Below are 24,060 nucleotides of genomic sequence, written 5' to 3' on the forward strand. Positions count from 1 at the left end.
AAGTTTCTCTGTCTCTCTCGTTCTTTTATTTAATTCTTTCTGTTTTCTTTTTTCTAACTCTGTTTTTGATGTGATTTTCAAACCATATCAGATTTGTTGATTTTGAAAATTATTGTGTGGAATAAATGGAATATTCTAGAGCCCCACAAAAAAATTCATTTTTTGGAACAATAAAACTATTTATAGTCATTTATAGTTCCAATTCAAATATTTGGTGGTTAAATTAAATCCCTAAATAAATCCTTAAAAATATGTATCATTTTTGTTGTACTTTTCATCTTATGCCAAAAATGATGGATATAGATGAAGGGCATTTTGGGTTCATTGATAAAATTTGATGTTCGACCTAGTTGATCTGATTTAATGCTAGGGTTTGATCATTACCCATTTCAAGTTTAAGATAAATTTAAACATGATGCAACATGGAAATGCTAGCCTAGGTGCATTACCAGGCTAGGGATGTGACAAGAGGCGAGGAAGGTATTCATACAACAATAACGGTACAATATTGAAGTCTTCCTCAATTGGACTAAAGATGGGCGGGCAATCATCCAGAAGCATTGGCCTAAAGTTGCAAGGACCTTCAACATCCTTGAAGGCTCAACATTCGCCTTCCGCTTCAACAGTTTTCCAGATGAGACTCATCTGTCTATTTGCCCTCTATGATGCTACTTTCCAAAGATTTTAGATGTTGCATGTGAAACTTGCTGTTGTTGTTTAATTGGCGCTGAACTAACTATATGGTGTAACCGTGTAGAACTAGCTATATGATATTGTACCATGATGTATGTCAATACTGAAATCATGGTGACCATTATACGAGTATGAAATATATTGTGTGTTTGATATGAAATGTCAATTAGCTTACTAAAGGTATTACAAATAATAGGCTAATTAGTCCCCTTATTGGGTTTTTATATTGCAGACAGGTACTCACAAACCTTCATGGGTGATGTCCACAGACAACCCACGCAGTTTCTACAAAATACATGTGTGGGATCAAAGAACAACCACACACACAATGTTACCCTTACAACCGCTTGCTTTACGTCATCTTGCACAAATGTTTCCAACAAGTGTGGTGGATAGCCCTATGTTATACCACTTTCTTGTAAGCATCATGTGTGATATACTCGAATAACAAAAATGCTTAACTGAGGAAAAGCCTCTGTGATGGCTCTACCTATCACACTCGTGTTTTTGCCAAAAATTGTGTGTGATGCACTATACCAACGCAAAATTTTGTTTGGAAACCATTGTGTGGGATGTTAAGCACATCGCACACGACTTGCCCGTATAATTGTTTGTGATAACTTTCCTGAACGCACATGAGCACTTTTGCTCAGCGTGTGTGACCAATGGTGCTATCGCCGATGATATCTAGGTCATATGGTATGGACCCCCTATTGCATACGTTACAAGACCACGGTTTAAAATTGTGTCATCGAAAGGCGGTAAAAACAGTTTGCATAGGATGTGTCTACACTCTACACTAGTGTACTGAAGGCCTCATCATGCATCTAGTATGAACTATATTTTTTCGTTAAACAATTTTTTTTGGAGGGGGGGGGGGGGGGGGGGGGCTTCGGTTTAAACATTTTTTCAATACAGTGCAATCACGGAGGCAAAATGGCTACGCTGCGTCTGTTGGCAAAGAGGAAGCTTCCTCATGGCCTGTAGAACTTGATTCTGCCTTCTCTGTTTTCCCTTCCCTGCTGCATGCCTTTAGTTAAACTCAACGCAGTCAAACCTCATGGCATGTGTGATACAGTAGTTTCTTTTAGCATAACGTCAAATCAGATCAGATCGTATCCCATTCATTAGGTGAGTATTTTGCCTTGAGATGTGTACTTTCCTAGACAAACTAAATTTAATTTTGAGTGAGTCAACTATTCCACGTACGCATGCATGGTATGCAATGGTACTCAACTGCACAAGAGGTTGGTCCTTACATCTCACGCCTTTGGATCTCCACTTCTCAGGTTAAACACCTCCTAAAAGGGTGGGACTAGAACAGGGCGGGCGAGAGGAGCGGCTCCCCTAGGGTTTCCCGCGCCGCCGCCGCTTGCCCTCCCCGTCCCCCCCACCTCCTCCCCTCCCTCCCCCCTCCCTCCCCTGCAGTGGCGGATCTACAGGGTGGCCAGGGTGGGCCGCGGCCCATCCTGGGATTTTTGAGCTGCTTATGTACATATATGACTCTAAATGAGCTAGAGAGAAAAAAAGGGCCCAATAACGCAATCCAGGGAGGAACGACTGCAGGCATGGCCTATCCACATCGAGTAAAACGCTCGTCCCCCTCGCACATCTGCCCGACCCCGACACCCAGCCGCGCCGTTCTTCGCGTCCTCGCCGACCGGAGCCCAGAGCTCAGCCACCCATCAGGCTCCCGCATTCCTTTCCCGGCCTCCCGCGCGCCCCCTGCCCTGTGCGCTCGTCCTGCTGTGCCCCCGCCCCCGCCCGGCCGGCCGCCTGCGCTTAGCGCCCCTGCCCCCGCCCAACCGCACCGCTGCAAAGCCAGTGGCAGCCTCTGCTGGTCAGTCATCTTCCGATTAGCGTGACAACAAGTCAACCAATGAGCAACCAATTTGGTACCTTAAAATGCCCCAATTTTAGATTTAGGGTTTGCTTTTTTGCTCCAATTTTCTGCACATGAACACAGACATAATTTGTACATAATTTTTCTCATTGAGATTTAATTGAGAATTTTAATGCGTTTGTAAGATCATATTAATCTATTTCTTTTTGATATTGTTAATCAGTTAGAACTTTCACATATCATATTACTTATTAAAAAAATTAGGAGACCACCCTGTAATCAAATGCTAGCTCCGCCACTGCTCCCCTGTAACCCCCGCGTCGCCTCCCCGAGCGGGGCGACCAGGGGCCTCGACCCGTCTCTCCTCCGGGCTTCCCTCGCTCCTCCCTTCCCCCGCCGCCGCTGGGCCCTGCCCGCGTGGTGCTGCCGGCGGCGGCGGGCCCGTCCTTCCTCGCGCGTTGTCCCTTCTGCTCGGGCGGTGGTGGCCGGCGGCGGTGTGGCAAGGCGGCAGCGCTGCTGCATGCCACGGTGGCCCTCGACGCGGCGGCACGACCGTTGGTCGTGGGGCGGCACGGTGGCGCCCACCGAGCCCAGATCTGGGCCCGTTTGGGCCCCGTCTGGGTTGGGTCGGGCCGGTGGCATGGCGCTCGGCGGCGTCGCTTCCTGGTGATAGTGGCGAGGCGGCGGCGGTCTACGGGCGGCGAGTAGTTCGTTGGTTGGCGTGTTGCAGCGCGGTGACAGGGACTGTCCGGGCCCACGTGGGCCGGCCGGGCCGTAGGGCCCGGCAAGTCCTCGTCGCCGCGTCCGGTCGGCTTCGCTCTTGTGATGGAGGCTATTCCCTCCCACCGGTCGAGTAGTGCCCGCTCTCGTGACCGTTATCTCCTTTCCCTCTCCAGGCCTCGTGTTGGCAGCTCCAGAGAGACAGCGAGGGTGGTCCGGTAACCGTGGTGGCACATGCTGGTGGGCGGCTGCGTGGGTGGTGCACTACGAAGTGTCTGGAGTGGTGGTGGTGGTCGTGGATCGGGAGAAATCCCTGTCGGCCTGTCGACACCGATGCGATGACGCCTGCGGGCGTCGTCGGACCTTCCTGAGGGGCATCGGGTATATCCCTTCCTCACTATCCCTCGCGTACCGGGGAAACCCTTGAACTTGTTCGGGCGGCATCGTCGCATTCCTTCTTGAAGGTGTTGTTTGGTGCGCGGCGCTTCGGGATGCTGGAAGCGTGGTGGTACTTCTTCGGAGGGTGCAGCGGTTGCCGATCTTCCTTTCTTCGTTGATCTGCCGATGTTGGCATTTATTTCTCTTTTTTCTTCTTGTTTTTCTTTTGGGATTTTCTGTGCTGCGGCCCTAGCAAGCTGAATGTATCGAGTGTTTGCTTTATAATATAAAGTGAGGGAAACCCTTTTTTTAACACCTTCTAAAATCTCTATTGATTTCTCATGAATTCTAAACGAAATACCATGTAATTATATGTTTCCGTTCTTTCTCACAAAGTTCCTGACCTTTCCGTCTTCAGCGGCCGTAGCAGTATTAATTAACATAGTATGTATTCCACTGGATTTTTCATCATTTAATATTGTAAAATTATCCTACCATTGCAATAGTCGACATTCACTGGAGTATCACAACTGATAGTAACTTAGACTAGTAATATGCATAGGTTACTATCTATGTTACTACCTCTATAGTAGGGAGTAACATATACATGGTGTCATGCAACACTTCATTTATTAGGTTGTAGACTCATCTTGTCTTGATATGTGTGATGTTACAATAACTAGTATGTTACCACATGCCCCTCTTTCCTCATTAATTACTCGTCACATCATCTATTTTGCCTAAAGATGTGTGATGTTACCAGCTATGTTACTCCTACTGTGGGTAGTAACTTATACTAGTGTCATCATATGACACTAGTCTAAGTTATTACATTCATAATACAAAGTAACATAGTAATAGTGTCATACATGGCTTCATTTATTAGCTTGTAGACTCATCTTGTATTTGGAAGCGCTATGTTACAGTAACATGTTATGTTACTAGTTCTCATTAACTATTTGCCACATAAGCAAAAAAATTTGAAGTGCGATGTGTTACTCGCTAAGTTACTCCCACTATAACTAGCCTTATGGATACTACTAATATTATGAGTTAGGTTTGAAATTATTCAAACACTGTGCCATCTTGTAGATTTTGATTTTTCATCATTTAATGTTGTAAAATTATCCTACTATCGCTTTCGGATGCTTTTATTTTACGGGTACTGCTTTCGGGTGCTATACATTATAGTAGACAATGTCATCATACAGGTAGTATATATGGACTGTTTTTAATCGGTTACAGAGAGGTTACAGTACGTCTGTTGGGAAGAGAAAGCTTCCTCACGGCCTGCAGAACTTTTTTTTAGAAAAGGAGGATAACCCTCGGCCTCTGCATCTGGGTAATGCATACGACCACTTTATTAAAGCTTCCTCAAGACATTATAAAGTCATACAACAGCAAGATTAAAGCCAACGTCTAAGCAACAACTGTTGCTACACCTATTCAATTGATGAAGGGGCCCTGATAGTCTGTGCCTAATATCAAACAGACATCGCAGCCAAACTTAAACATCTAAGACCCGAGGTCCCAACCAGGACGCCTACCGGGTATGGGGCACCTACCAGTCCGGCGCACTCCTCAACCAGGACGCCTGCCGGTATGAGGCCGCCGCAGCCACCTGCCATCTTGAGAGCTGTACTGTTGCATCTACCTTGCACGGTCTAGCTACCGTCCATGCCACCACGATGCCAGAAAACTTCCTCCTCCTGCGTGAGTCCATCTCCGCACATCGGATGGCGAGACTCCACTACGCCATGCCGCCGAGACCCACCGTCGATGATACTGTTGATGCCACACCGCTCCACCTACATGCCATCTCGCGTCGACTTCGAACTACCAGCAAATCCACCACCCTGAGCAGTCCTCGGCCGACGCCTTCAGGAAGGAACACGACATCAAAGTGCCATCGTCGCCCAAACAGAGGAACAGAGGCTTTCGCCTGCGCTCATGGCAGAGGTGGGGGGCATATGATCCACACTGAAGCCTCCAGGAAGGTAATTGGCGCCGAGGGCATCGACTTTGGTTCGGCCGCCATGCCGGCCTGGAGTTTCCCCCGGATCCATGCCCACCCGCCAGATCCGTCTAGGCAATATTGCATCGACCGTAGTCGCTATCGTAGCCAGCACGAACCGGAGTAGGTCGAGTCGAAGACGACGCCTCCCATGAAACTCCGGGCGGCCATCGAGGAGCCACCGTAGCGCCGCCGCCTCCACGCCGCCCACGCAGCCGTGGGAAGCCCCCCATCTGCACCCGCAGGTGCCGCCCGCCAGGCAGGCCGCACCGCGCGGCACCAATCGAGGCCGCCGGCCCGAGATCCCCGCGTCGCCCGAGGCACCGGCGGTCAGATCTGAAACAGATCGACCACGGCCACCATAGGCGCGCCCCGAACGGCCCCTCGCGCGACCACCGGGGGAAGCAGCTCCTGTCATCGCCCCTTGAGCCCTCGCCGGCACGCCCCGTCGCCAACGCGCCTGAGCCCTCGCCGGCACGCCCCGTCGCCAACGCGCCTGAGCCCTCGCCGGCACGCCCCGTCGCCAACGCGCCTGAGCCCTCGCCGGCCCGCAGAACTTGATTCTGCCTTCTCTATTTTCTTCACCGTGCGTGTTGCACGCTTTTATTTTTATAATCAACGCAGTCAAACGTAATGGAATGCATGGATAGTTTTTTAGCGTGACAACGTATCAGATCAGATCGTACCCCGTTAGGCTAGGCGTGTATTTTGGCTCGAGAGATGTGCCACGCTATTACTTTCCTAGATAAACGAAGTTTAATTTAGAGTGAGTCAACTATTCATCGTGCTTGCACGCAGGGATGCATGGTATGCAATGGCACTCAATTGCTCATGAGGTCGGTCGTTAGATCTCACGGCAATTTTCCTTTGGATCTCCTCTTGTCAGGTTAAACACCTTCGAAAATCTCTATTGATTTCTCATCAATGCTAAACAAGATACCATAAAATATTTGTTTCCTTTCTCTTCTCACCATGTTCCTTTTCGTCCTCACCAGCCCTAGCATTATTAACACAGTACTTTGAGTTGGCTTTACATCATATCTAGTATAGTAGTAACTTAATTCTTAGAGCATCTCCGGCCGCGCCCCCAACAAGGCCCCTCAGAAGATTTTTCGGCCGCCGGCGCCGAAAAATCGGCCCAGTCGCGCCCCGAAGGGCTCAGTTTTCGCCGGCTCGGGCCGAAATTGGCGCCGGCGGACCCAGGCCGAACCCGGCGCGCTGGGGGGTGCCGGACGAATCGTTTTTGGCGCGAAAATAGGCGGGCCCTCCTTGGCAGCGACTCGGCTCTTCTCACCCCTTCGTCGTCCTCATCGCCTCGGTTCCCGTAGCGGAATCAATGCCAAAGCTGCCGCGCGCTGCCGCGCCGGTCAGCCTCCTCCATTGATGCCTCACAGGCGACGCAGTGAAGACGGGATGCCGCACGCCCCTCGCCCGCCATGCGTACACACGGCGACCACGCGTACGCGCGGCGCCTCCGCCTATATAAGCCGTCCCCCCAGCATGTCGATGAAGCACAGACTGTAACGCCCTCGATGCGGCTATATCTCCCACGTGTCGAAGCATGACTTAGAGGCATAACCGCATTGAAAGCAATGCCGCAAGTGAGGTAATCCTCACAACAACCCATGTAATAAATAAGTGAAAAAGATACATAGTTGACTTACAATCGCCACTTCACACAATACATGAATAAAGCATTACATCATCCAGATACAATCAAGGTCCGACTACGGAACCCAAAATAAAAGAAGACTACCCCAAAAGCTACACAGATCCCCGATCATCCCAACTGGGCTCCACTACTGATCATCTGGAAAACGGAACAACTTAACGAACACGATCTTCATCGAGCTCCTCCTTGAGCTCGGTTGCGTCACCTGCACGATATCATCGGCACCTGCAAGCTGGTTTTGGAAGTAACTGTGAGTCACGGGGACTCAGCAATCTCACACCCTCGCGATCAAGACTATTTAAGCTTATAGGAAGGGTAAAAATTATGAGGTGGAGCTGCAGCAAGCGACTAGCATATATGGTGGCTAACTTACGCAAAAGAGAGCGAGAAGAGACGGCAAAGCACGTTCAAGAATCTATGATCAAGAAGTGATCCTAGAACAACCTACGTCAAACATAACTCCAACACCATGTTCACTTCCCGGACCCCGCCGAGAAGAGACCATCACGGTTACACACGCGGTTGATACATTTTAATTAAGGTAAGATTTAGGTTTTCTACAACCGGACATTAACAAATTCCCATCTGCCCGTAACTGCGGGCACGACTTTTGAAAGTTCAAATCCCTGCAGGGGTGTCCCAACTTAGCCCATCACAAGCTCTCACGGCCAACGAAGGATATTCCTTCTCCCAAGACAATCCGATCAGACTCGGCATCCCTGTTACAAGACATCCTCGACAATGGTAAAACAAGTCCAGCAACACCGCCCGAATGTGCCGACAAATCCCGATAGGAGCTGCACATATCTCGTTCTCAGGGCACACTCAGATGAGCGCTCCATACAACTAAAACCAAACCTCGAGTTTCCCCGAGGGGGCGCTGCACAGGGCTCTAGTTTGGACCAACACTCAGAGGAGCACTGGCCCCGGGGGGGGGGGGGGGGTTAATAAAGATGACCCTTGAGTCTGCGTAACGCAAGGGAAAAAGAGGCTAGGTGGCGAATGGTAAAACCAATGTTGGGCATTGCTGGAGGAGTTTTATTCAAGGCGAACTGTCAAGGGGTTCCCATTATAACCCAACCATGTAAGGAACGCAAAATCCGGGAACATAACACTGATATGACAGAAACTAGGGCGGCAAGAGTGGAACAAAACACCAGGCATAAGGCCGAGCCTTCCACCCTTTACCAAGTATATAGATGCATTAATATAAATAAGATATATTGTGATATCCCAACAAATATCCATGTTCCAACAAGGAACAAACTCCAATCTTCACCTGCAACTAACAACGCTATAAGAGGGGCTGAGCAAAGCGGTAACATAGCCAAATAACGGTTTGCTAGGACAAGGTGGGTTAGAGGCTTGGCTTAACAATATGGGAGGCATGATAAGCAAGTGGTGGGTATCGCAGCATAGGCATAGCAATAGAGCGAGCAACTAGCAAGCAAAGATAGAAGTGATTTCGAGGGTATGGTCATCTTGCCTGAGATCCCGTAAGGAAGAAGAACGAGTCCATGAAGAACACAAAGCGGACGTAGTCGAACCAAAACTCACAACTCTGGAATGAAACCGAAGCGAACGCGAGAAGCAACCCGGAAAGAAGCAAACAACACAGTAAAAAACCATCACATAAACATGGCATGATGCACAACCAAGAATGATGCATGTCCGGTTTCAATATGCATGGCATGGCAAAGTGCACAAACAACTCTACAAGTTAAGTGGAGCTCAATATGCAACGAGTTGCATATTGACGAAACACCACATCAAATATTTAGTTCTCTCTCGGTTAGATACTCAACAAATTTAAATGTTGGTTAACATGGCAAGAGGTGAAGCATAGCAAAACTATACTATCTAAACAAATTAAATGGGGCCGTATATAACAAACAACAAATCCGATAAATCCCCATATGCGTTTAGCAAATTAATGCAAACAACAATTTAAACCATTCAAATGTTGTTATCATGATGCGGATGCCATGTGCAAGTTTTATGCAATTTTTGTTAAAAGTTGACATGAGCATATTTTGAAGCATTTGTCGCCATGTCGGAACAAAAGGGGGCCATGGCGGCGAAACGGGAATGGTGCCACGGTAACGAATCCGAAAATGATGCCACGACAACAAGTCGGTACCGGTGGCTCACGGAGATATCGGTGCAAAAGAAGCAAGTGTGCGGATGTGTGGAACACGCAAGAGATGGTGGGGGTGCTCCCGGTTACCGGGTTCCCATGGTTCGACGACGGTGTCAACAAGGGAACAACTAACGTTCACGGGCGGATACAACATCCAAACATGCATCTCATACAACACGTCACATGCATACGGTCCACGGCATCGTTCCAGCGGATATACCGTTCAAGGGTGCATTTTCGAAGTGAGTTGAGTTCGGTGCAATGAAGGGGAAGTAGACGTTCTCGGGACGGTCGTAGTGGAAGTAGTCGTTCATGTTCGGGAAGCGGTAGAGGTATGGGTCTTCGACAATGATCGTCGTACACGCTCCGAGGTCGTCGGTAGAGGTTCTCGCGATCTCGGCGATGGTACAGGTACACTTTTTCGTAGATGTTCGAGTCAATGGTAGCGGTACTTGGTGAATCCCGAAACGGTTTTGGCATCTTCGGGCGTAGGGGTACTTGGCGGTTCCATGTAGTCGAACTTGAGGGGCATCAACGTCGTGGTACTTGGCATACTCTCGGCCTTGGCAAAGATGAAACGGAATGCAACGGTTGGTACTTGCATCCATGTGTACTTGGTTATTTGTTACACGGTGTCCTTCGATGGATTTGGAGGAAGCCACGATGTGTGCAGGAGGCAAACGGCTCAAAAAGTCCATGGCTGAACGTGCTCACAGCGAGGAAAAACGAAGGGCCAACAGGCAGCATGATGAATGGGGCAAGGCAGAGGTCCGGCGAGAATTGCGGGCTCCGGGTCCAGCGCTGGGACGGCGAGGCACCAGGTCTGGTCGGGGAGGCGGCAACTTCTTCGAGCAGGGGCGCGCATAGTTCCCTGACAAGGCACAATGGAGGAGAGGTGAGGACCAACGGGGAAAAAGGAGAGAAGAGAGAGGGCAGGAGGCAAGGAAAAACGAGAGGAAGGAGAAAGCTAGGGAGAGGCACGACGACCTGCTGCTGGCCGGTGCAAGGTCGCGGGAACGGAGGCAGGGCTGCGCTATGGCGTCCATGGTGGCTACTGGGTCCTGAAGAAAAAAAACAGAGAGTAATTGAGAGAAGTAATCGGGGAACAGAAGCTGCAAGAGAGAGAGAGAGAGCAGGAAAGGAGAAGGGCGCGAGGGGTCCGTGGTGTTGCTGTTACTCCGGCAGGGTCACTTGCCAGTGCGAGGCGAGGGCATCGGGGAACCGAGTTGATCCGGCCGGGGTTAGAGATAGAGGAGCAGCGGGGCGAAGGAGAGCCGCTGGTGGAGGTCTGGCGCTGCAGAGGGAGGTGGTGGCGGCGCTAGGTGGAAGGAGGGGAAGGGGAGATCGAACGAGGAGGAAGATGGGGATCGAGCCGGAGGGACATGGCGGCACTGGAGGAAAAGGGTCGAGGGAAGGAGAGGGGTATCGGTCGGGCCTAGGGTTAAACAGCGGAGCCTGGCTGGGCCTTGGCCTTGGGCTGGCGCGGGAATGGATGGCCTCGAGTGGGCCGACGTGAGAGGCTGGGAGGCCCAGGAGGCTGGCGGCACAAACTCTCTCTCCCTCCCTTATAAACTTCTATTTGTAGCATGAACAGAATAGAGAGAAAAGTACCAAGGGTTGGGTGTTGAATTAGGGATGGAGGAACATATTTCTGGAAAATAAAAAATATGCCCGATTTAATCAAATTAGTTTGGGAATTTTTACAGACTATAAATTTAAACATGTTTGAATTTAATTCAAACTTGCATGAATTTATAACTTAACCAAATTGAAGCCAAATGGCCTTAAATTTTATAGGGTGACCCTACATAATAAATATGATTTACGGGCAAAAGATGAACATTTATTTGAGCAATTCTATTTGCAACTCGAATAAATAGAGAAAAGGGAAAGAAGGAAGTGGCATAGGGATTTGCAACTTGGGTGAAGCCAAGTTGGAAGTGAGCATGGGGGTGATGGAAGGATCAAGAGAAGAAAAGAAGTTACAATGCACATGAGCAACTAAACTAAACAAACACAACAATGGTATGGAGAAGATGCATGATGCAAAATAAAATAAAACAAACATCACAAGCGAGCAAGCACGCATGAACATGATGGATGCAAATGCACATGATGCAAAGATGAATGCAATCAAACCAACAACTCACACAACGAAACTCGGAAAACATGGAAGGCGTCTGAAGCTCCGGTCTTGGGGCGTCACAACACTCCACCACTACGAAAGGATCTCGTCCCGAGATCTAGAATGGCACCGGAGGGGAAAACGGAAGAGAAAGAGAAGAGGTAAAACTAAGTTGCTTCTTTGACAAACAAGTGAAACCAAAGAACCTTGAAAAGGTTAAGCCATTTCAAGAAAAGAATACAACGAAGATGAACGAAGTTGAGAACACTCCGTTAGAAAAGAGGGACAAGGAAGAACAACTTCGGGCAGCACTCCGATTGAAAAGAAAAGGAATTGAATAAGAACTTGATAAGATGAGAAGATACTTGATGAAATCACAACACACTGCCTCCGGAACTATTGAATGAATGGAACAAGGGGTACGAAAGATCTTAGACAACACTCTGATTGAAAATAGGTGCAAGGCTTGATAAGGCGAAAAGAACTTGAGAAAAAGGGCACAACACTCCGGTTAAATGGATAGGCATGAAATGAACATGATCTTTGACAAAACAAAATGATGGGTGAAAAGAACAATGTCGCAAAGCCTCCGGAACGAAAGAATATAAGATAGATAATTGAAATAGGAGAATGGAGAAGAAAATGTCAACTTCTGTCACGAAAGAGCTTGAAAAGGCATACTTAGGAGAAGGGTCGAACGGAGTAGTTGGAACACCAACAACGAAAACAGTAAGCTTGTAGTGGGCTTATGGAGAACAACTCAAAACTATGAGGTGAAATTCCGCCACTCACGGGAAAAGAATTGGATTGATATGAACAAGGAGACGAGAAAAATATTTTACCGGGAGGATAGATGAAGAACTTGGATCATATATTATCACCATTAATAGCAACAATCCTTAGGGAAAGCTTTAGGTGAAAATATTACCCAAGATAACTCGAATGGTGAGATTGATGGATTTAAAATATCTCATTCTTGATAACTTGTGAATCATGGAGCACGACGGGAAATTATCATGAATGACATAATACCACCTCCAATGATACGGTAGAAAGAATTGCACTCCGGATTGCAAGATGAAGAATGCATGAGCTCCTCCAAAAAGAATCTCGATGAACACTTCGAAAAGAAATTAAATCCTTGATGAACCATCATGTAGAGCCTCCATGACGAACTCCGTTAAACAAAAGAATGATCAAACGGAAAGAAAGAGAAGTTGAAAACACAAGGTGAATCCTTGTATCGATTTAGATGAATCTCCGTGGTGAAATAATTGAAAAGGTTGGAACTCCGGGAAAAAGAGAAGATGAAACAATTGAAATCAGGAATTTTGATGAACCTCCGGAATAGGGAATTAATCACTTGGATGAAACAAGAATAAGAATTATGTTATGCGTATCCTTCATCAATTAAATTGATGACAATCAACGGATTTGGCATACTACTTATTCTCGTAGAAAGGGTTAAGATAGATATAGCGTCAACTTGAGAAAGGTCTTCAACGAACCACCGATGGAATCGAACCAACGAATGAATTGACATGATAAACGAAGGAAGAGAAATCTTGAATGAACCACCGTAAGAATTAAAAATGAACAAAGAAAAGATAAGGAAAACACCGGGAAGAATTTAGCAAATGAACGAAGATGCTTGAGAGAATTTAGATACAAGAGAATGAAGAGATCATGAACTGATTAGAGAATATACTTGAATGATGCACCAGTAAGATTTGGAGAACGAGAGCTGAAAGCTGAGAATGAATAAATCTGAAATGATGACCTTCGGAGGCACAAACTGAAAAGACTCCTGAATTGCTCCGGATGGGTTAAAGAATTCTCACAATCGAATACAATTATGGGAGGATAACAACAAGCTAGAATCACGAATATTGAAGAGAATGGGGCAGATAGAGGAGAAAATCTTCTTCGGTCTTCAAAATCTGAGAATGACGACGAGAAACACCACCAATAATTGTAGAGGCACTCCGGAATTAAAATTGGAAAGGTTGAACCAACGATGATAAGAATTTGACAGATCTTGGAGAAAGGCATTTGACTGATGATAAGTCATTCTTACGTCAAACTTTGAAACGAATTTAGGATAGCTCCGGGAAAACTAGAAGAGTCAGGTAAGATCCTGGGAAAAGACCTGTGGGTTAGGGCCCACTCAAAAAAAACACACCGTAGAATGATTTAAAAGAGAGATAGCGCCGGTAGAATTAAAAGGCTTGAATGAGAGAACATCCTCGAAAGATCTTGAACGAATGTAGAGTGGAAACACGAATCTTCGAGATATCTTGAGCACTCCCGAACAATTGAATAGCGAGAAATGACTGAATATGAGGTGCACCGGCATGAGAAGGTATTTGCAATGAGGAAAGGATATAATTGACACAGCTTGAATTGAATTCATCGGATAAAAGGGAACGAAGAATGATGAACTAGAAGCTCCATTAGCATCTTCCTGAGAATCACCGGATACGAACATTGACGGAAAAGAATGGAGAGACTTCATATGAATAAAAAGGATACTTGATTAAGAATTCCGAGTCCTCGAAGAAAAAAGGGGTGGGTGGGCGGGAAAACAAAGGCAGCTTGGGACGAATGAAACAAACAACGTTGAGAAGAAATGATAATTGATCTTGCTGATGTTGAAATGAATGGACCCGCTTGAAAAGAAACACACCGGTTGAAAAGGATTGACACGACAATCTCGATGATCAAGAGGGATTAGTACTCCCACATAAATATGAGAACACCGCTTAAGAAAGGTATGGAATCAACATTTGACTTCGAAGCAACTCGAATACCACAACTCAAAACAAAACAAAAGATTGGCTTGCAGAATAAGCCGGAACAAACATATGATAGAGATTTTGTCCGAAGTTTTCGTGGTGGGGCCCACACAGGCTCGATCGTATAGCACCATCATGTACAAGGCATTGCACATGACATACGAAGCGTCCCCGAGTCAGCATAGCCAAGGAATCTTTAAGACACAACGAGACCACTGTAAAACCAACCATGGATAGGCGGACCACTAGACGTCGAACCCCAATTTCATATCATACATCTGTCGGAAAGATATCCTAAGATCTACTTGAATTCCCACTTATAAACTCCCAAAACTTTCCGGTTATGCAATCAGGTGTTGGGGATACAGGGGAAGCATAATATCTCACCCAAAACTAGCAAATCCTACATCCCGCTGTATCCATCCTTCAACACATAACCAAGAAACCTTCGGAAATTGTTTACCTCAACCTTAGAAAAGCATCCGTTATACGAGTTATGGCAATACTCCTGAACTCCCGCCCTAGTACTGGGGGGCGTCGAGGTTATCTCACCAACAACTGCATAAAAGAGATTTTCGATGTCGGCAAAACTCAGGTATTCCAGAATTGCAACGATAAAATTGTGACGACAACACCTCGGAGCTCAACTCCTCGGGACACTGCCACAACCCCTAAATGTCAGGAGGCAGCAAGAACAATGTTCTCGTCACAAAACCATCGGAAAGATTCCAAAATACCCGCGTGATCCTAAATTTTTTTAGTGAAATTTGAAAAGAGAAGAGTCAAAACTCTATGTCAAGATGCCTCACCAGAGTGACAAAGGGACTGAGGAGTAAAAAGAATTCCTAACTCTCTGATATATAATTCCTAAATGACTCAAAACATTTTTCTAGACTCAACAACGCCAACGATTCGATCAAGCAGGGGGCTCCTAAGGCCGGGGAAGGCTCTGATTACCAACTTGTAACTCCCTCGATGCGGCTATATCTCCCATGTGTCGAAGCATGACTTAGAGGCATAACCGCATTGAAAGCAATGTCGCAAGTGAGGTAATCTTTACAACAACCCATGTAATAAATAAGGGAAAGAGATACATAGTTGGCTTACAATCGCCACTTCACACAATACATGAATAAAGCATTACATCATCCAGATACAATCAAGGTCTGACTACGGAACCCAAAATAGAAGAAGACTACCCCAAAAGCTACACAGATCCCCGATCGTCCCAACTGGGCTCCACTACTGATCATCTGGAAAACGGAACAACTTAACGAACACGATCTTCATCGAGCTCCTCCTTGAGCTCGGTTGCGTCACCTACACGATATCATCGGCACCTGCAAGCTGGTTATGGAAGTAACTGTGAGTCATGGGGACTCAGCAATCTCACACCCTCGCGATCAAGACTATTTAAGCTTATAGGAAGGGTAAAAATTATGAGGTGGAGCTGCAGCAAGCGACTAGCATATATGGTGGCTAACTTATGCAAAAGAGAGCGAGAAGAGAGGGCAAAGCACGTTCGAGAATCTATGATCAAGAAGTGATCCTAGAACAACCTACGTCAAACATAACTCCAACACCATGTTCACTTCCCGGACCCCGCCGAGAAGAGACCATCACGGTTACACACGCGGTTGATGCATTTTAATTAAGGTATGATTCAGGTTCAACGAAGGATATTCCTTCTCCCAAGACAATCCGATCAGACTCGGCATCCCGGTTACAAGAGATCCTCGACAATGGTAAAACAAGTCCAACAACACCGCCCGAATGTGCCGACAAATCCCGATAGGAGCTGCACATATCTCGTTCTCAGGGCACACTTAGATGAGCGCTCCATACAACTAAAACCAAACCTCGAGTTTCCCCGAGGGGGCGCTGCACAGGGCTCTAGTTTGGACCAACACTCATAGGATCACTGCCCCCCCCCCCGGGGGGGGGGGTTAATAAAGATGACCCTTGAGTCCGCGGAACCCAAGGAAAAAAGAGGGTAGGTGTCGAATGGTAAAACCAATGTTGGGCATTGCTGGAGGAGTTTTATTCAAGGCGAACTGTCAAGGGGTTCCCATTATAACCCAACCGTGTAAGGAACGCAAAATCCAGGAACATAACACCGATATGACGGAAACTAGGGCGGCAAGAGTGGAACAAAACACCAGGCATAAGGCCGAGCCTTCAACCCTTCACCAAGTATATAGATGCATTAATATAAATAAGATATATTGTGATATCCCAACAAATATCCATGTTCCAACAAGGAACAAACTCCAATCTTCACCTGCAACTAACAACGCTATAAGAGGGGCTTAGCAAAGCGGTAACATAGCCAAATAACGGTTTGCTAGGACAAGGTGGGTTAGAGGCTTGGCTTAACAATATGGGAGGCATGATAAGCAAGTTGTGGGTATCGCAGCATAGGCATAGCAATAGAGCTAGCAAGCAAAGATAGAAGTGATTTTGAGGGTATGGTCATCTTGCCTGAGATCCCGCAAGGAAGAAGAACGAGTCCATGAAGAAGACAAAGCGGACGTAGTCGAACCAAAACTCACAACTCTGGAACGAAACCGAAGCGAACGCGAGAAGCAACCCGGAAAGAAGCAAACAACACGGTAAACAACCATCACATAAACATGGCATGATGCACAACCTAGAATGATGCATGTCCGGTTTCAATATGCATGGCATGGCAAAGTGCACAAACAACTCTACAAGTTAAGTGGAGCTCAATATGCAATGAGTTGCATATTGACGAAACACCACATCAAATATTTAGTTCTCTCTCGGTTAGATACTCAACAAATTTAAATGTTGGTTAACATGGCAAGAGGTGAAGCATAACAAAACTATACTATCTAAACAAATTAAATGCGGCCGGATATAACAAACAACAAATCCGGTAAATCGCCATATGCGTTTAGCAAATTAATGCAAACAACAATTTAAACCATTCAAATGTTGTTATCATGATGCGGATGCCATGTGCAAGTTTTATGCAATTTTTGTTAAAAGTTGACATGAGCATATCTTGAAGCATTTGTTGCCATGTCGGAACAAAAGGGGGCCATGGCGGTTAAACGGGAATGGTGCCACGGTAACAAATCCGAAAATGATGCCATGACAACAAATCGGTACCGGTGGCTCACGGAGATATCGGTGCAAAAGAAGCAAGTGTGCGGATGTGTGGAACACGCAAGAGATGGTGGGGTGCTCCCAGTTACCGGGTTCCCACGGTTCGACGACGGTGTCAATAAGGGAACAACTAACGTTCACGGGCAGATACAACATCCAAACATGCATCTCATACAACACGTCACATGCATACGGTCCACGACATCGTTCCGGCGGATATACCTTTCAAGGGTGCATTTTCGAAGCGAGTCGAGTTTGGTGCAATGAAGGGGAAGTAGACGTTCTCGGGACGGTCGTAGTGGAAGTAGTCATTCATGTTCTGGAAGCGGTAGAGGTATGGGTCTCCGACAATGATCGTCGTACACGCTTCGAGGTCATCGGTAGAGGTTCTCGCGATCTCGGCGACGGTAGAGGTACACTTTTTCGTAGATGTTCGAGTCAACGGTAGCAGTACTTTGTGAATCCCGAAATGGTCTTGGCATCTTCGGGCGTAGGGGTACTTGGCGGTTCCATGTAGTCGAACTTGAGGGGCATCAACGTCGTGGTACTTGGCATACTCTCGGCCTTGGCAAAGATGAAACGGAATGCAACGGTTGGTACTTGCATCCATGGGTACTTGGTTATTTGTTGCACGGTGTCCTTCGATGGATTTGGAGGAAGCCACGACGTGTGCAGGAGGCAAACGGCTCAAAAAGTCCATGGCCGAACGTGTCACAGCGAGGAAAAATGGAGGGCCAACAGGCAGCGTGATGAATGGGGCGCGGCAGAGGTCCGACGAGAATTGCGGCCTCCGGGTCCAGCACTGGGACGGCGAGGCACCAGGTCCGGTCGGGGAGGCGGCAACTTCTTCGAGCAGGGGCGCGCGTAGTTCCCTGACAAGGCACAATGGAGGAGAGGTGAGGACCAACGGGGAAAAAGGAGAGAAGAGAGAGGGCAGGAGGCAAGGAAAAACGAGAGGAAGGAGAAAGCTAGGGAGAGGCACCACGACATGCTGCTGGCTGGTGCATGGTCGCGGGAATGGAGGCAGGGCTGCGCTATGGCGTCCATGGTGGCTACTGGGTCCTGAAGAAAAAAACAGAGAGTAACTGAGAGAAGTAATCAGGGAACAGAAGCTGCGAGAGAGAGAGAGAGAGAGAGAGAGAGAGAGAGAGAGAAAGAGAGAGAGAGAGTAGGAAAGGAGAAGGGCGCGAGGGGTCCGTGGTGTTGCTGTTACTCTGGCAGTGCACTCCGGCAGGGTCACTTGCCAGTGCGAGGCGAGGGCATCGGGGAACCGAGTTGATCTGGCCGGGGTTAGAGACAGAGGAGCAGCGGGGCGAAGGAGAGCCGCTGGTGGAGGTCTGGCGCTGCAGAGGGAGGTGGTGGCGGCGCTAGGTGGAAGGAGGGGAAGGGGAGATCGAGCGAGGAGGAAGATGGGGATCGAGCCGGAGGGACATGGCGGCACTGGAGGAAAAGGGGCGAGGGAAGGAGAGGGGTATCGGTCGGGCCTAGGGTTAAACAGCGGAGGCAGGCTGGGCCTTGGCCTGGGGCCGGCGCGGGAATGGATGGCCTCGGGTGGGCCGGCGTGAGAGGTTGGGAGGCCCAGGAGGCCGTCGGCGCAAACTCTCTCTCCCTCCCTTATAAACTTCTATTTGTAGCATAAACAGAATAGAGAGAAAAGTACCGAGGGTTAGGTGTTGAAGTAGGGATGGAGGAACATATTTCTGGAAAACAAAAAATATGTCAGATTTAATCAAATTAGTTTAGGAATTTTTACAGACTATAAATTTAAACATGTTCGAATTTAATTCAAACTTGCATGAATTTATAACCTAACCAAACTGAAGCCAAATGGGCTTAAATTTTATAGGGTGACCCTACATAATAAATATGATTTATGGGAAAAAGATGAATATTTATTTGAGCAATTCTATTTGCAACTCAAATAAATAGAAAAAAGGGAAAGAAGGAAGTGGCATAGGGATTTGCAACTTGGGTGAAGCCAAGTTGGAAATGAGCATGGGGGTGATGGAAGGATCAAGAGAAGAAAAGAAGTTGCAATGCACATGAGCAACTAAATTAAACGAATACAACAATGGTATGGAGAAGATGCATGATGCAAAATAAAATAAAACAAACATCACAAGCGAGCAAGCACACATAAGCATGATGGATGCAAATGCACATGATGCAAAGATGAATGCAATCAAACCAACAACTCACACAACGAAACTCGGAAAACATGGAAGGCGTCTGAAGCTCCGGTCTTGGTGCGTCACACAGACTCTCCATAGCCGACGTCCCGTTCCACCGCCGTTCCTCCCCTCTCCTCTCACCTTCTCCAGTTCAACCATGGCCGAGCGCTTCCCAGGCGATGGCGCGGCGGCGAACGGCTTCGGCCGCCGACACCTTCACGAGGACGAAGCTCGGCTCCTCTACGAGGCCGAGTACCCGGTCCCGCCGGACATGCGGGTGCCCGGGGCGTGGAGGATCAGCGCCGGCGGGGTCCCGGTGCCACCTCCCCCACCCGGGGCAGCGCGGCGTGCGGAGATCATGCGTATCCGCGCCTCTCTGCCGCGGGTGGCGAGGGAAGGTCCATGGTACGTCCCCGATAGCCCACCGTGGGAGCCCTACTTCCGTCGGCCCAACACCGAGCAGCTCGAGGCCACCAATGGCGTCGTGCCCTCCGGGAGGCTCAACTCCGAAGGCCGCCGCCGATGGTGGGGCGTGCCCGGCCGCACGCTAGAGGTCGTCCTCGAGTACATCGAGGGCGGCAACACGCCCAGGCTGGAGTACCGCGCTCCCCCGTCCTTCTTTCGCCGACATGGGAGCTCATGGACGCCGAGGCGCATGGAACCGGGGGCGTTCTCCTCCTCGTCCGGCCGCTCGTCCGGCTCTCCCTGCCTCCGCCCCGTCAAGCCAGAGCCCCAGGACACGCCTGTCAGCCAGCGCACCCGCAGCTCTAGCGTCCGCATCGACGACTCCACCCCCACCTCTGGCCGCCTCGTCCTCGTCAGGCCGAAGCCGGAGCCCGGCCTCGTCGTGGAGTACGAAGAGATAGCCCGGCACGGCTTCTCCGACGAGGAGGCCCCACGATGGGCGCGGGACGACTACCTCCACGACGAGATGGTCCGGCAGCGCCGGGCCCTGGAGGAGATAGCCGCCCGCAAGCGTGGGCGCGAGGACGAGCACGGCGTGGTGATCCTCGACAGCGACGAGGACGCCCCCGGACCGTCCAACCCGCCACGCCAACCTGGGGAGGGGTGCAGCAGGGACGGCGGTCGCGGAGGAGGCGACGACGATGATGACGGCGGCGGCTATACGCAGTTCTACAGCCTCCTTGGCATATAGAGCTTGAAGGGCGGCGGGCGGCGAGGAGCGGCGAGGGAGACGGCGGGCCTAGTAGCGTTTTTTTTTCTTTTTTTGTAAAGTACTTTAAATATGTATGAACTCGCCGAAGTTTGGTTGAATTTGCGCCTTGTTTATGCCGGATTTTAGTTTTCAAAAAAAAAAAAACGTGGGCGCCGCGACTGGGGCGCATCACGCCCCCAGCGCGTTTGCGCCGGTGCGCCCCCGGAGGCAATTTTTAGCGCCTCCTGAGAGGCCAACGGCTGGAGATGCTCTTAGTGAATTGGAATCAACGCAAACAATCGATGGCCCAATTCATTATGTTTTTCTTTGGTATTGCCTGTCGTCTGTAAAATGGCCTTGAAATGCTCGGGTTGTACTCCTGTATCGCGGGAGATCTCGCCATTCATGGCTAAACTATCGTTGCAAATCTCTCTGACACGATTTCCTTTGTGCGGCCACTTTAATCAATGGACACATGGCCCAGGCAGGGCCGGCCCTGGGGGTATGGCGGCGGGGTGACGGCCCAGGGCCCAGGCGAGGAGGGGGCCCCATGACAGAGTATATATTTATATTATAGCCCAGCAAAAAATAGGTAAAAATAATACAAAAGAACTAGAGAAAAGAAATAAGATGGGCTAGACCCATCAGATAGCTAGCAAGCCATCGCTGAACGATTAACGAACGCGAAGTCGCGAAGCGACACCGTGACTCACGCCAATTGGCAGACACACGACTGCTCGTTTTCCTTTTCCTTCGTAGGTTAGGTTCGTCACGCGCCATGACGCCCGTCGGCCTCCTCGCTTCGTCGCTCGGCGCTTTGCCGTGTCATCCTCGCCTCGCCTGTCGCTGGCCCGCTGCCTGCTGGAGCTGCACGCACGGCGCGCCGCACGATAGTCCAGCAACCCAGCGGCCCGGCCATCCGGCATCCGGCAAGGCGGCACCGCGGCAATACGTATACAAGTATACATCCGACTGGCGACTACAAGTTTTGAAGTCTGCAACGCGGCCGTCCCCAATCCCTAAAGTACGTTTGAATGTTTCCATCCATGTTCCTCAGTTCCAGTCCATCCCCCAAACCCTAATTTGACAATTTCAGTACTTTATTTATTCTTTATTTAGTATTTAATTATGTATTCAACTATACATCCATGATCCATCCTCCAACTTCAGTATGCATGAAGTAAAATTTTCTAATTCAATCACTCATTTTTTTTGTCATTCTATGTACATGTCTAGGGTTCCAATCATCCGATGTATAAATTCCTAATTCTTTGTATCCTCTTTTGATCTTTTTTTCATGATTTTAGGACATTAGCCTGCCATGTTACCTAAGAAGAAGTAATTGTCGGGTGCTGAAACAAGAAGGAAAAAGAAAGAAAGTGATCCGAAAATTCTACCATTGAAGGATTCTTTGAATAAGTTCTTTACATCTTCAAGCAATGTTGATGTCATTGAAGAACAGGGGCAAGAAACTACTCCTGAAGAAACCTTTTTTGAAGCACTGAAGTATTATTGTTGTTGATGGAGTCAGTCTAATTTGGTTCTTATTTGAGGTAATTAATCATGTCATGTTAGTTTCATTTTGCGATTTTTTAGTATTATTGTTGTTGATGGAATCAGTTCGAATTTGGTTATTATTGTTCTTGATGAAGTCATTTGAATTATTATAATCAAATTTTAAACTAAAGATGTGTGACTAAAAGTTACTCTTAATAAGTCATATATATAACGCACACGCATACATATATATGGTCTTAGGACTTAGAACATAGAGGCCCATGTTGTCGAGTTCGCCTAGGGTCTCCCAAAACATAGGGCCGGCCCTGGGCCCAGGCCACCCGATGGGGGCTTGCTTGAGTTGTCCAAGAAATGCTTGGGCTGCATGGATGCATGCATGAGCCGTTGGGATACGTACGTACGTAGGTGCATCTATAAAAGGGAGGGTGGTGAGCCCCTTAGAAGACACCACCCAAAGCACACGAGATCAACCAACGCTAGTTCTCTCCTCTTTATACGCGCGCCAACGGTAATGGCCGCAGCTGCAGGCTTGGTATGGGCGACCTTGCTCATGTGCGTTGCGCTCGGCGCCGCGCAAACTGAACTTACGAGCTTCCAGAGACTACTCCTTGCCAACTTCTTTCCTCAAGGTTCCGTGCCATCGCCGGTGAGGATATACTACAGGGAGGACGCCGCGCTGAACGTGGCCATAGTCGGCGGCAAGGTTGTCCTTGCAAACGCCAACTGCAGTGACTGGTCACAGGCAAGGCTCCTTTAACCCGATTCATCTACGTATATGCTGCTGTTTTCTTTTTTTTTTCTTTTTTTGCGGGTGGTCCATCTACATTAATAGAAAAGAGGGTTTTGGTCCAGGCCGAGGTGGCCCATTAGTCCCGGTTCACTCACAAACCAGGACCCATGGGGGCATCTGTCCCGGTTCGTTGGGCACCCTGAACATTATTGAAGGCAGGGATGTTATGAAGCAAGGTATCATAAAGAGGATAGGCAATGGACAGTCTATCAGAATTTGGGAGGATAATTGGCTCCCCAGGAGTGAGATGCTGAAGCCATATGGATGTTTAATTCAAAATCCTCCGGAGCTAGTTTCAGAGCTAATTGATCCCACAACCGCAACATGGAATAGGCGCAGGGTGGAACAAATCTTCATGCCTATGGATGCAAGGGTTATTCTGTCAATCCCCTTGTGTACTCGGAATATGTCAGACTTCTGGGGATGGCACTTTGAGCGACGTGGGACGTTCTCTGTCAAATCTGCCTATAACATGCTGGTGGATACAAAAACCCGACGAGAAGCTTGGCTTAATGGAGACGCTGGCTCCTCCCGCGATAATGGAGAACAAAAGGCATGGACTTACCTATGGAAAACTGCGGTACCAGGGATGGTTAGAATGTTTTTGTGGAGATTGTCGAAGCAATCATTGCCAACGGAGGATGTTCGAGCTCACAGACACATGTCAGATACCTCTACATGCGGCCTGTGCGGCGCGCCAGATTCATGAAGACACTCCTTGCTGGACTGCAATATGTCACGGTGCACTTGGGCACTGGCGGATGAGGACCTCGTACATAAAATGTCAACAACAGCCGAGCTTAATGCTAAGTGTTGGCTGTTTAACATGATGGAGGAACTCCCACATAATCTCTTTGTCACTTTGTCAGTAACATTATGGGCACTATGGTCAGCAAGGAGGAAAGCAATTCAT

At 48.4% G+C, this 24,060-nt stretch overlaps 1 protein-coding gene and 1 long non-coding RNA gene across 2 annotated transcripts; one reads left to right on the forward strand and one right to left on the reverse strand.

Annotated features, from left to right (window-relative positions):
• Window positions 1-16,861: 16,861 nt before the first annotated feature.
• Window positions 16,862-18,958, reverse strand: LOC125523903 (uncharacterized). Its single transcript, XR_015611303.1, has 3 exons — window positions 18,495-18,958; window positions 17,735-18,384; window positions 16,862-16,936 (listed from the first exon to the last, which is right to left on the reverse strand). It is a non-coding gene; the product is annotated as an uncharacterized LOC125523903 (long non-coding RNA).
• Window positions 18,959-20,041: 1,083 nt separating this feature from the next.
• Window positions 20,042-20,839, forward strand: LOC147960693 (uncharacterized). Its single transcript, XM_087533496.1, has one exon. The coding sequence runs from the start codon at window positions 20,042-20,044 to the stop codon at window positions 20,837-20,839; it is 798 nt and encodes a 265-aa protein (XP_087389622.1).
• The last annotated feature ends 3,221 nt before the right edge of the window (window positions 20,840-24,060 follow it).

Source organism: Triticum urartu, chromosome 7A (assembly GCF_056163025.1).
Source record: "Triticum urartu cultivar PI428250 chromosome 7A, HENAU_Tu73, whole genome shotgun sequence".
NCBI classification, from domain to species: domain Eukaryota; kingdom Viridiplantae; phylum Streptophyta; class Magnoliopsida; order Poales; family Poaceae; genus Triticum; species Triticum urartu.